At 29.9% G+C, this 13,517-nt stretch overlaps 1 protein-coding gene across 2 annotated transcripts in view; it reads right to left on the bottom strand.

Moving 5' to 3' along the window:
• LOC111636318 (low-density lipoprotein receptor-related protein 4-like) overlaps positions 1 to 13,517 on the bottom strand; it is a 238,893-nt gene that overhangs the window by 85,224 nt on the left and 140,152 nt on the right. For both annotated transcript variants that reach the window (XM_023381538.1, XM_023381539.1), the window contains one exon: positions 2,192 to 2,323. In XM_023381538.1, the coding sequence (XP_023237306.1) occupies positions 2,192 to 2,323 (132 nt within the window). The remainder of the gene's footprint in view (positions 1 to 2,191; positions 2,324 to 13,517) is intronic.

The following is a 13,517-nucleotide window of genomic DNA, read 5'->3' as shown; positions in this document are numbered from 1 at the left end:
AAAAATTCATATAAAAAATGAATTATGTAACAATAAAAAAAAGCCATTTCTTTACTAGACATAACTCTTTACAAAATCTTTTTCTGAAATGGTGATAAGAAAAAACGCATGAAAAAATACTTTAAAAATTTCCCATGTTTATTCTCCACTAGTTAGGGATAGCACCATATCTGACTATCCTACTGTTGAAAGGTTAAATTATAAATAATTTTTTCAATATTCTGAGGTATGGAATTCCATACCTGCAAAAATATGAGGTATGGAGTCTTCCATACCTTCCATAGTGGAAACGACACCCCTGATTATGAATATAAATTAATTCAGGATGTATCATCTGGATGGAACAGCACATTTATGATGCTAGGAAAGCTATCAGATCTAAAGGTAGTGACTATAAATTGTTTAAGTATAATAAATATTCCTGTCTTTGATGCAAGAGAATGGGATTTAATTTTAAGCTACTATGGTAAAATTATTGAAAATTTTTCCAAAACAAAAACTGAAAGTGTATTTAATAAAATAGACATTAAACTTAAACATATTGTAGGGATTTTCAAAATATTAAAACAATCGGAAGACTGTCCTAATAACCTTTTTAATATTTTTTTATTTTATTTCATTTCATGAATGCTTTTTAAATCATTAATGAATAATTTTTTTAAAGTAAGGTTGGTCTATCCTCAATAACTAATATTTAACAAATTATATAGTATAATATTCTAGCAAACAGTGAAAAAATTAATCTACACAAAATACAAATGATAAAAGAAATTATTCCTCAATTTGTCCAATGATGAAATTCTAATAAAGAAGATACTTTGAACATCCTTAAATTTATTGCTTGAAATGAAAATAGAGTTGTGATTGGCAAACAGAAAAAAAGCCAATGAATTTAAAATAGACTTTAAAGAAAGAAATTGAAATATAGAGTTTCATCAAACCACACCAAGAAAATGATCTATCAAAATGACAAAAATGTCATTCAAGAGATTTTCATTTTTAAATTTTATGGTTAAAAAGCATTTAGCTGCTTCTCCTTTGTCAATTGAAAGTGAAAAGTTATTTACCATTACAGATAATACATATGAGGCCTTAAAAGAAATCAGATTTCTTTTCAGGCTGAGAGATCATGAGAACACTAAAATTTACAAATTTATTTTTTCATTACTCACAGATAAATTATTTTATGTTAAAATAAGTTTAATTTGGAGTGTTAAAGTAGTATTATATGACAATGTTAATGTTTCTGATAAACTATAGAGTATTGGTATTGATAAAGTTTTCATATTAATGTATCACTAGTTATATACAGGGTGTCCGAGAAGTCTTTCCTGATTACAAACATGCAGAAGGCAGAAAATATGACATAGACACATATCTTTTATCTTGAATTGCAGGTAACATATTCAAGTTTTTGTTTGTGCATAGATACTCAATGTTACTTTGTTTGTTACAGAACAATCACAGCCAATAACTATCTTGATATGTTGAGGTTATTTGTTGTGCCACAGATTCAGGACATTCCGGACTTAATTTTCCAACAAGATGGTGTGCCACCTCATTGGGGGTTAGATGTATACAGCATTTCCAGGAAGATGGATCGTGCATGGTGGTCCCATCAACTGGCCTCCACGATCACCAGAGATAATACCATTGGATGTCTTCCTTTGGGGTTATGTCAAGGACCAGGTTTACCAAACACCAGTGAATGACATTGCAGCATTACAGCACAGACTTACTGATGTCATAACATCCATCTCTCATGATATGTTGACCAACACATGGGTGAAATTGGAATATTGCCTGATATCCTTCGAGCAACAAAAGGAGCACACGTCAAAATTTATTAATGAGTATGTATGTACTGTACACACAAAAACTTGAATATGTTACCTGCAATTCAAGATAAAAGATATGTGTCTCTGTGTCATATTTTCTGCCTTCTGCATGTTTGTAATCAGGGAAAGACTTCTGGGACACCTTGTATAATTAAGGTCAGTTTCTAGACTTTTTGCATAATAAGTGGCTTAATACTTATAGAAAATTGAACTCCAAAGCCAATAAATAACTTATTCATTTTCCACTTGTTGGTTTATTCTTTCAAGTTCTCATATTTATTTATGGATTTTACCAATATAAATATTTTATGTATTATGAGTATAGTTTATTATTATTAGTATTATATATTTACCACATTTATCTTCATCTGACTTGTCACCACAATCATTATCTCCATCACAGCGATATGAAGCTGAAATGCAACGTGCATTCGTACAACGAAATTGCCCAATAGGACAAGTGACAACTTCCAAAGGCTTAAGATCTATAAATAAATAATAAATAACTTTATCTATATTTTTATCATTCATATGATTGCATTTGTTAATTTCAAGCAAACAACTATTAAAACATTATAATAAATTCTCAATAAAAATACTTGAATAGTTTATAAAAATTTCCAGGACAAAAATTTTTTAAATTTACAAAATTTTAGAAAATTCTTAAAAAGACAATATAAAAAAATTTGTCTTCTCACATGTCCTTTCAAATGCACATGAGGAACTCTTATTTTCCTCATTTGTGTATGAAAGGAAAAGTGAGAAGCCACATCTTTTTTATATTGTCTTTTTAAGACAATATAAAGGACAAGTGAGAAGACAAATTTTTTTATATTGTCTTTATATTTTTTTATATTGTCTTAAATTTCGTAAACTTGAATATTTATTCTTGTCATTAGTTTAGCATAAAAAGATCACTTTTCATCTAAACTGTTTAATATCTTTCGTAGTTTTACAATTTTGACAGAAAAAAGTTAGTCAACATTAAAACTATGATAAACTAATGTATAATAAACTAAAATATTTTGAATATTTACTTTTGACTTTATAATTTGTCTTTAAATCATTTACAAAAGGTAACTCAGTATGTATATGTGCTTAATTTAATACCTACTTGTATTTCAATTCACTAGTTATTTTCATGTATATATAAATATAGCACATACAATCTAACATTTTAAATTCCAGCAAAAGGTTTTATTAGCATTAAAGCATTTCCAACCAGAATTTACTGGTCTTTTTCAGTTACAGAATATTCAAAAATACATATATACATAGGCATGAGGTGTTTAGCTGGCAGAAAAGAGAATAAGGGAAAGGGGAGGGGAAGAAGGAAGGAGAGGAGATAAACAGTAGAGAAAGGTAGGACCCCTCTGAATGGCGTGCATATGGCTACAGTACCCTCTATGTTTCAAGTTGGCGTGCAGTTTTTAGGCTGCAAAGCCATAGTCCCCCAAAGGGTCTAAAACAAAACCTGAGTGCAGCAAACACCAATAATTCAGTAAACGAATAGCTAATTGTAGAAGTTAGTGCCAAGTGGCTGTTAGTAGGAAGACTTATATCAACTTAATACTAATAAAACTGAACTCAATTGTAAATCTTAATACTGCTTAACAGCTAGACACACAAACAAAAAGCAAATGAACACAATGACAAATTAGACGAGACGAACGAACTGACAGAGACAAATGAGCAAGCCCCCAATTTTTCTTTTGTTTTATTTTTTATTATTATTATTATTATTTCTTTTTTAAACATTAACTTACTCACTAACTAAACTAACCTACCATAACCTAGGACGAACCTAACCAGAGAACTAAAACTAACAAACCCTAATCTACTTTAACCTAACCTATCATATCCTAATTGGAAACCAAGCTAAGAGTCCCTAATCTAACTTACAATTAAAACTAACTAAATTTAGACTGAAAGAGAAGACATAAAATAAGAATTAAAAAACAAAGTTGAAAGACAGCTATATACCAACAGTTGAAACAAAGCAAGGAAAAGCTAATTGCCATCCGTGCTCCTGGAGTGAGAGCTCTCAAGAGCCCCACTAAGGGATATAAATGTGAGTAGATGATGATGGAACATTATACGTGTGTGAATGAGTTGGTGCGGATTGCAAGGCCAGTTGTACCCTTCAAGAATAGCAGCTCTCATTAAACTATCCCTAATGTGATTGTACCTATTACAGTGAAAAACTAAGTGAAGTGGTTTTTGGTCCTCCTGAATACCACAATTGCATTGTGGATTGTCCCCGAGGTTAAATCTATGCAAGTATTGCTTAAAGTTGCCATGTCCTGTAAGTAGCTTAGTGAGGGTGTAACTAGGGTAAAAGTGGCAATGAATCACAGTAGTGTCAACCTTGGGGATGAAAGTGAAGATGAGTCTACCAGTGGTGTCATGGTCCCAGCTGTCATGCCAGAGAATGAAGATTTGCTTCTTGACATGATTATTGATGTACAAGGTAGGAACATAACTGAAAGTACTAGTGACTGAAGACTTTGCAGCTTGTTTGGCAAGACAGTCAGCAGTCTCGTTGCCAAGAACCCCTGCATGACCTGGGACCAATTGGAAATCTATTCTAATGTTGTTGTCTAAGTGTCTGAGAATGTGGTATATGAGATGGACAAGTTTTAAGCAGTAATCTGACTTCAAATCCTGTGTAAAGCTACTCTACTGTCAGAATAAATGCAATAGTGTAAGTAGTGTCTTTTGCCTTTCCTACAACTAACGTGAATTAAGTTCATATAAATAGCTAAAGTTTCTACCTGTACTATTGAGCAGTGTGTACCTAGATGGAAGCAAGCACTGTGAAGCTTGCGGCCTAAGTTGGAGTAAACTACAAAAGCGGACCATCAGTGTAAATCCAAAACATGGGATGATCACCTGAATCTTCAAAGTAAATGTCAGGGGCAAGCTGATGGGAGGGGTGATAATCGTAAGTCGGGAGGTTATTTTTGTTGATGTTGAATTTTTTATATCATTGATCAAGATTCAATATTCAAAAATAGCATTTTAATGTTAAAGATAAAAAAATAAAAATTTAAATAACATATGTAAAAGAATATATGATACCAAGTTCAAAAAATTGAATACACAAAGTTTATATGAAAGAGAACATAAAAATTTTAAATATAAATATAATATATATAAATAAAAAGTAATCATGAAACAATATATGAAGTAATATTTAAAACAAAAACAGAACCAATTACAGTTCATAAAGTGACCAACATGCATTCGAGTGTGTGTTTGCATCTCAATAATTGATGCAAACAAATCTCTTAATGGGCTGCAATTTGAAAAAATTGTAGACTTATAAATTCCCAGTCATCTGTTAGTCTGCTCTGTCTGACTTTCCTTCATCTCAAGAACAGAGGTAGATAGATGAAAGACAAGACCTTAAGGTTTCCCTTAAGGTCTTATCTTGTTGACCTTGGAAACCTTAAGGGCAAGAACCCTGATTAACTATACACTATATGACCTGATGCAACCAGAAGTCATGTTATTTCAATTCAAAAATTTCCCTGAATGGAATTAGTTAGATGACTGCCCTGACTCAATCACTAAAGGGAAAGTATGATGTACAGGGTCAAGACACTACTAATTTGAATATGAATAGCATATATTTTAAATTAAATAAGTTAAAAAATATGATTAAAAATTGCAGTGCAGCATTGTGATGATGTCATAATAAAATAATTACTCATTAGCTTTATAAATCTCCAATTTTTCTAAGTAGTTAAGAGTATTGATATTGGAGGTATGGTTGATGATTCTATAGCTGTACGCCATATCTTTTTGTAAATATTAATTTAAGTTTAGTTTTAGTATTCTTTGTTCTTTATTCATTCTTCATTCTAGAACTTTCCTTCATAACTCTTTTCACTTGGGTGGGATGAATAGTTCTATGAACCACAGTGAACAAAGTGATGAACAAAGTCCTGAGGTCAGAGGGACAAAAGAAAGAACATTCTTGGCCCAAAATTCAAAGGGAAGAGTCGTGGTGTGTGTGCTCCAGGTTGCATTAGCAACGACTGGAGGAGTAAGAAAAGTTTGGTGAAAGGGTCGTGTTTTATCGTAATGACAATAAAACAGCAGAAAAGCTAAGTGAAAGATAAAAACATTGATGAAGACAATGGCAACAGATCTTCTACAAAAAAAAAAAAAAAAAAAAGACAAGTTCAATGTGGCATCCTGTTCATCAAAGTGTATAGTGAAGCAAGTACAAAAACCCAGATATTCCTATCTTTATCATAACCTACATATATCTTCCCTTTTCTGATAATTTTCCCTCTTTAGTTTTAAGTTAGTACCTAAGGATAGTTTTATTTTCAGTTTATCAATTATTGTTGTGATTGGCATCTGTAGTTAGTGTCTGACAAATTATTGTTTATGCTGTATCATTGTATATTATTATACATTATCGTGAAGTTGGAATCCAATATCAAAAACCTGTATTAACATGCAAAATAAATTACTTGTCTAGTTATACTGTTGTATTTTCATTGTAAAGTATTCCCTTTGTTAGGTGTATATTAATTTTGCATGCACTCAACAATTCTCACTTGTTGCTAGTTCACATGTATGTCATGGTAGTGAGCTGCTAATATCATAGATAGGTTCTATTAAATTGTGTATTTGTGTTCAATGATTTTTTGTCCCAGATTACATTTAATAGTGCCTTCTAATTTTGCCAGATTATACTGGCTTTTTAAGTTTATGAAATTATAAAATGTCAGCTCTAAACTTAGTAGAATACTGCATGTTTAGCCTTTACCTATCTTTAGTTTTAAGTATTGAAAAGTTTAAACTTGTAAAAACCTATGAAATGTTTTTAAAAAATTAAAATCAAATGATTTCCTGTTAATAGAAATGTTCTTAGTTAAGATGATAAGATGTTCCAAATTATAAGTCAATGTTCCACATTGTTCCATTTGTCCCGCCAAAATGCCTAAATTTCTCATTTTCTGCTCAGAGAATAAAAATACAAGGCAACTACCTCTGTCTTCCCAGAACAAAAATTCTAGTGCCATTACTTCTCAGATNTCCGAAGCAGGACTCAGATCTGCGACATCTGTAAACTGCACGGATGCATTATCAGTTATATTACGAAACTATCTTTTCTTCTATAATTTTCTAAATCATTTAAACTACCACATTTAAATGAAATTTCATAATTAAAAAATCTGTATAAACAAACCTAAAAATCCAGTAGTTTAGATGTACAAAAGCTATAGTTATCATTTATGTATGTACACATTTACTAATAAGAACACTTACTAAATCTTCGGGTGAAAAATTATCATCCAAATATTCTGCAAGTTCTTCCTCCTTTTCCTGATAAACATGATCTACCAACCACTTTAATACTCCCAGCTAAATAAAAATATTAAAAATAAATATAAATTTGATTACACTGGACAACAATGATTTTGCTTCGGGCTCAAAATTAGCATATTCTTATGTATTTTCATCTGCAGAATTCAAAAATCACTATAAAAATGACCAATTAACTCTTGCTTTGGAGCAGCAGTTCCCAACCAGTGATCCACGGACAACCAGTGGTCCGCAAGAGCTAAAATATGGTCCGTGAAAGATTTAAAGCTTTTATTCATTTTAAATTATAATTTGAAATGATTGATGTCATCTAAATAATACAAAATATATAAGAAAGGTTTTATAGTAAAATTTGTAAAAAAATGTTTCATTACAAAATAGTGCATCTTCAATTATTTCAAATTTTCGTTGGCATTTTTCCTGTAAAACTCCTCAGATCTGCATATAATAAAACTACACTCTATTATAGAATATATATTTATGCAAACAAGACAGCCCTTCTTGACTCAATCATTTATGCTGAGCACAAGTGGAAAATATGTGACAATCTAAAAGTCATCGCTGTACTCTTAGGAATGCAACTTGGGTACACTAAATACTGTTGCTTTTTATGTATGTGGGACAGTAGGGATAGGAAATCACATTACATTCAAGTGGTCTGGCCTGCAAGAAATCTTGACTCTACCGAGAAAAATATTGTTGCCAAGCCTCTCGTGGACCCAAAAGATGTTCTTCTTCCACCCCTTCATATCAAGCTGGGTTTAATGAAAACTTTCGTCAAAGGTATGAACCAGAAAGGACAGGCATTTAAGTACTTAAAAGACAAATTTCCTAGATTGAGTGATGCAAAGGTTAAGGAAGGTATTTTTGTTGGGCCACAAATTTGAAAACTTGTAAAGGATCCTGTGTTTGACCAAGTTTTGGAGAGACAAGAAAAGGAAGCTTGTGAAGCCTTAAAGGGAGTTATTCATGGATTCTTAGGCAAAAAAAAGATGATAACTACACTCAGTTGGTGAGAATACTTCTGGAAAAATATCATTAACTCAGATGCAACATGTCCCTCAAAATCCATTTTCTCCATTCCCACCTAGACTTTTTCCCTCCTAGTTGTCCTAGTTGCAACATGTCCCTCAAAATCCATTTTCTCCATTCCCACCTAGACTTTTTTCCTCCTAGTTGTGGAGCTGTCAGTGATGAACATGGGGAAAGATTCCACCAGGATATTTCTGTATTGGAACAAAGATATCAGGGCCATTTGAATGAAGCAATGCTTGCAGATTACTGCTGGTCTGTCTGTAGGGATGCACCAGAACTCACTTACAAGAGGCAAGCCAAAAGAAAACGATCTCATGAAGTCACCACATGATTCTCTTCACACCGAAGACCTACCAGGTAGTCTTCTATTAAATTAGAACTCTTAGAATGTTACTGTAATATAAAAAAAATTCAAAAGCACTTTCAATGTTGTTAGCATATGTAATTAAAATGTATCATTTTCTCTTATGCTGTTAAAATCACCTATTGTATACCACAGAAACTAGAGCTAATAAAAATTTTTCTTTGTCATATTCAATTTTCTCACCCCAAAATTAGTAAAATTTCACTCATAAAATAAAGGAAACATTCAAAAACATTTTTTTTTGTTGTCCAGTGTTATCTGTTGTGCAAAACAACACAAACAATTCCTATAGTTACATTGCAAAAGGAAAATAATTGTAATTAAGGATTCAAAAAATGCAGGCAAAATTAATGCAAAATTAAATAAATAATAATAAATGAATAAAAATTACTAAAAAATAATTATAAAAACTAAAACTAAATGAATACTAAATAAAATAAATGTTAAAATTAATTAAAACTAAAAAAAATAAAATAATAATTAAAACTCTGGCCTTTACACCAAAACCAAAACTAAAATAAAATCAATTGAAAAATAAAACAATGTTTTTAAAAACTGCTTAAAAGTTATTTTGAAATTTTAAAAATTAATTTGATTTACAATTTGAAATTTATGTTATTTGTATGAAGTAGTGATGAAACATTGCTTTTAATGTATATGTTACTGTGAAAGACAAAATTAGAGAATGTTGATATTCTCCAGTGAATGTCAACACATACAAAATATGTCGGTGAAAGACCGAATATTTGGTTATATTATTATACATTCGAACAATCGCCGGTGTATGTCAACAAGCACAGATAAGCTTTGGTGGAGGTCGAAACGACACTCAAAAAGCTGATGTTGACAGAGAGGCAACAGTCTGTCACCAAATCCTTTGTGGATAGTCAGAGGTAGGACAAAGTTGTATCTCTTTTCCCGACAATGGTTTGGTGGAAATCGCCCACTTTGTCACTGGATGGTGTTTTTATTCTTTTGTTACCGTGAGGTGGGAATCGGTTAGTCAGGTCAAGGGGCGAAGGATGAGAGGAGTCGTCGGTAAGACGTCGGCGATATCCGAATAAAAGACACCATTAACAGATCAGTTTGTAATCACGTAATAACATAATCAGTTCGTAATTTGTAAAGAAAAATCTATGAAAAGTAACTTTTCTTTACAAATTACAAACTGCTTCTCTAGAAATATCGCTGAGAGAAGCAGCTACAGCTAATTCGAAAAGTGGAACATAAGGCTATACATTTTTTTTTTTTTTCATTGGATAATCATCATTTCCCCATTTGGAGATCAGAGTCACCCTTGTCCCAATATCAGCACCACAAGGGAGACGCTATCTTTATTTATAATTTTACAATTAAACTTTTAATGTCATAATACATAACTAATTTAATAGAAAACATTAAAACATAGGCATCTTGCCTTTACAAGATTGCGACTCTTGTCGCTAAAGGGAGCAGCTTGCTCCCTCCCTCCATCACAAAAGAACTTTGCGCGGTTTTCATTTGTTGGGCTAATGTTTAAGTCCGAATAATCCTGTACAAGTCCTAGTCAGTGGTATTTAAGCACTCTGTAACAAGCAGCCGTAGCTGCATCCTATCCATGTCGTATTTTGTACAGTCATTTATAACATGTTCCAAGTTGTGGTTTCCGTTTCCACAATCACATGATATATCTTGTTGCTTACCAATCCTATACAAGTATTCCTTAGTGTTGCAGTGATTAGTCAACAATTGTGTCATTATATAATCTATTGAGAGCCAGTTTAGATCATGTATCCTTTCCTGTATATTAGGGAGTAACCAGAAGGTGTGCCGTCCCTTCTCACTGTAACTCCACTCCTCTTGCCATAAGGCTATGCAGTAGATCCCCCCTATAGCACTGTAGATAATTCCGTGTTATATGAATTCCATGTTGTACAAGTCACTTAGATTTTACAAATACATGTGCCAGGCTGTGAATGGCTCACGTATTTGTAAAACCTAAGTGATTCGTACGACATGGAATTCATATAACATGGAATTATCTAAGTGTTATAGGGGGGTCTACTATATATGCTGTCTTTGCAAAAAGAAGTGTTCCATGAATAAATGCAGTAGTAAAAGCAAGAGACTCAAAGTGCCATAACAGTTTAAGTTATTGCAATAAATATGATTGTACAACATCAATCACATAATTTATGTGTAAGTTTATTATTGTATTATTTTCTTTAATGATTTAGAACATACTGTTCATTTTAGGTTCAACAGTTTATTTACATGTGCCATTACTTAAGCTTTCTCCTATTTTGACATATTAAAAAGTTGCAGTTTTGTCTTAACGTAATGACAATATTTTTATTCAACATTCACCATCAGTGCATGCTGAATGTCGACATTTGCTGGTGTAAGTGAGAAATAATGATATTTAGCAAATATTTCGTATGTACACAAAACGACTGTGTGATGCTGACATTCACCATATAATGTTGACATTCGTCAGATATCGGTCATTCACAGTAACATATATATAGATTAGAAGTTATATTTAGCAATATATAAAGTTATAAACTGAGTCACTGAATCATTTTGATATTTGTAAATAGAAAATTTCTTAAAATTTACTGAATTAATCAATGCACCTATAACAGTGAGTTACTATTTTAAAGGTGGATTGATTAATTCAGCAAATTAACTATAGCAATTAGTATCTTTGTTAAAATTTATATATATATAAATGCAATTTCATAAGTTTGAAAATAAATAAACAACTGTTACAGTTTAACTATATATTAATAAACTGTTAACAAGTTTAATAAAAGTTTATAAATAATGATTATTTATTTATTTTATTGAAATTAATAAACTTTGACATTAACTAATTGAATAAATAAACAAAACTGTTTACCAATATATTAATTACATTTCTATATTTAATTAGCAATTAAATACAGATATAGGTAATTACTAATGAGTTTTTATTAAAAATTGTTAAAATTAGTCTAATTTTATTTTCAAATACTATTAAAACTATTTAAATATATTAAAATCTTAAAATTATTTTAAAAGTTTTACTTTAGTTTTGAATCTAAATCTGTTTATAGTCAGTAGAATTATATAAAACAAAGTCCATTTATAATCTATAAAAGAACAAAATTTTTTGTTTTCTTGTTTGTTATGTACAATTATAAGTTCTTTATATATAATAACTTTAATACTGAAAATAATGAAAATCTAGAAAGAAAATTGCATTATTTGTACTTTGTCTAAGACAAAATGCATAAGAATTACATTTTTATCATTTTTCTATGGAGTTTTCCCATAAAACATAAAACATCTTAAATTAAGTATAAAATAATTTTTTAATGTTCTCCAACATTAGAATACACAAGACTTTGTACTCAAATAATAAAAAGAACAATTTTTTAAAATTACATTCATCATACTACAGTACACTGTTATAAATTAAATTTTACTAGAGAATAAATAAACTATAATAAAAGAATGAATTAATAATAGAATATATATTTGTAAAACCAAAGTATAAATATTAAATAAAAGTTATTAATAAAAAAGTAAATGTCAAATTAATAAAAGTAAACTAAAAATCAGACAAAATGAACATTAAATGAAACAGATTAATTAATAACATAAATAATTCTAAGCTTGCGTATAAGAATAAAAAAAAACCCACAGTAAATATCTGCAGTAATTAAATGTTCAGTTTTTGAAGTTGGATCTATTCTTTATTTATTTAAGCAATAAAGAACCAAATGAATTAAATCAAGCTTTACTTTTAATTGATTTAAAAATAAAAATAAAAAAGAAATATATAACTTAAAGCAATTTCTTAAATTCCATCCAATATAAAAATAAAAGAATGTAAAAAGATCAATCACTAAAACTAGCTGAACTTCAAAGTACGATTGCGTCTACAAGTTAAAAAAAATTTTTTTTTTAAATAATTCAATAAATCTAAATATAAATATTAACTGTTTTCTTTTTATTAAACAAATTATTTTCTCCCTCAATTAAAAACAAATTCTTACAACTTTAATAATTATTTTTTTCTAGGCAAACACCCTGTCATCCTAACAGATTAGTTATAAATATTGTATAATATCAATAGTATCTAACATTTTCTGACTTTTGTTATTAGATAATACAAATTTGACTTATTTTTTCTTCTTTTATGCTCTTAAATCTTAATAAGTTAGATAATTTTTAAAATTTTTTTTTGCATATTTCTTTTGTGACTCTACTTTTAGTTAAACTTCTACATCATAAATTTAAAATTTTTTAATAAAGGAAATTTTTCATTCCTCATCAAATCAAAAATATTGATGTTCTATTGAGCAAAAAGTCTCTTAATTCTCTTATCTAACTCTTCTACCATTTTAATTGCAAAACTCCAGATATGCCTATGTTCCTATGATTTTTATCTACCCAAACTTCTATATATTAAATATTAAGGAACCCAAATCTTTAACAAATCTCTCAAATGTAGCTACATTTTATTATTTTCATCCATAAAGTATTTGTAAGCTTTATTAAACAAAACCCCTAACGATGTTAATTTATTAGTCACTTAATCTTATAAGGTTCATGCATTAAAACATACTGTATATCTTTTAAAAATCCAGAATGAAATACACTTTAAAAAATTAAAGACTAAATACAAATAAACATTTTATGTCTTCACAATCCTTCACAACCACAGGAACATAACATGAGCAGAGTCAAGAAAGGTCAATTCTGTTCATGTATTTCTGTGGATGTGAAGGATATATGAAAACATCAAATTTTTATTTGTATTTACAGTAGTCTTCAATTTTTTAAAATACTGTATTTCTCTTTCTTATAACTCTATGAACTTTCATCATTTTATCTCATTACAATATCTAAAAGACTTCTAAAAGTACTTCTTGTGTCTTCTTCACTGTCACTAATTGCTGTGTCCA

This window comes from Centruroides sculpturatus, unplaced genomic scaffold, assembly GCF_000671375.1.
Source record: "Centruroides sculpturatus isolate CEXI.00-Female unplaced genomic scaffold, Cexi_2.0 scaffold1023, whole genome shotgun sequence".
NCBI lineage: Eukaryota > Metazoa > Arthropoda > Arachnida > Scorpiones > Buthidae > Centruroides > Centruroides sculpturatus.
The sequence above is the reverse complement of the archived record's forward strand: the minus strand, read 5'-3'. Positions and strand labels throughout refer to the sequence as shown.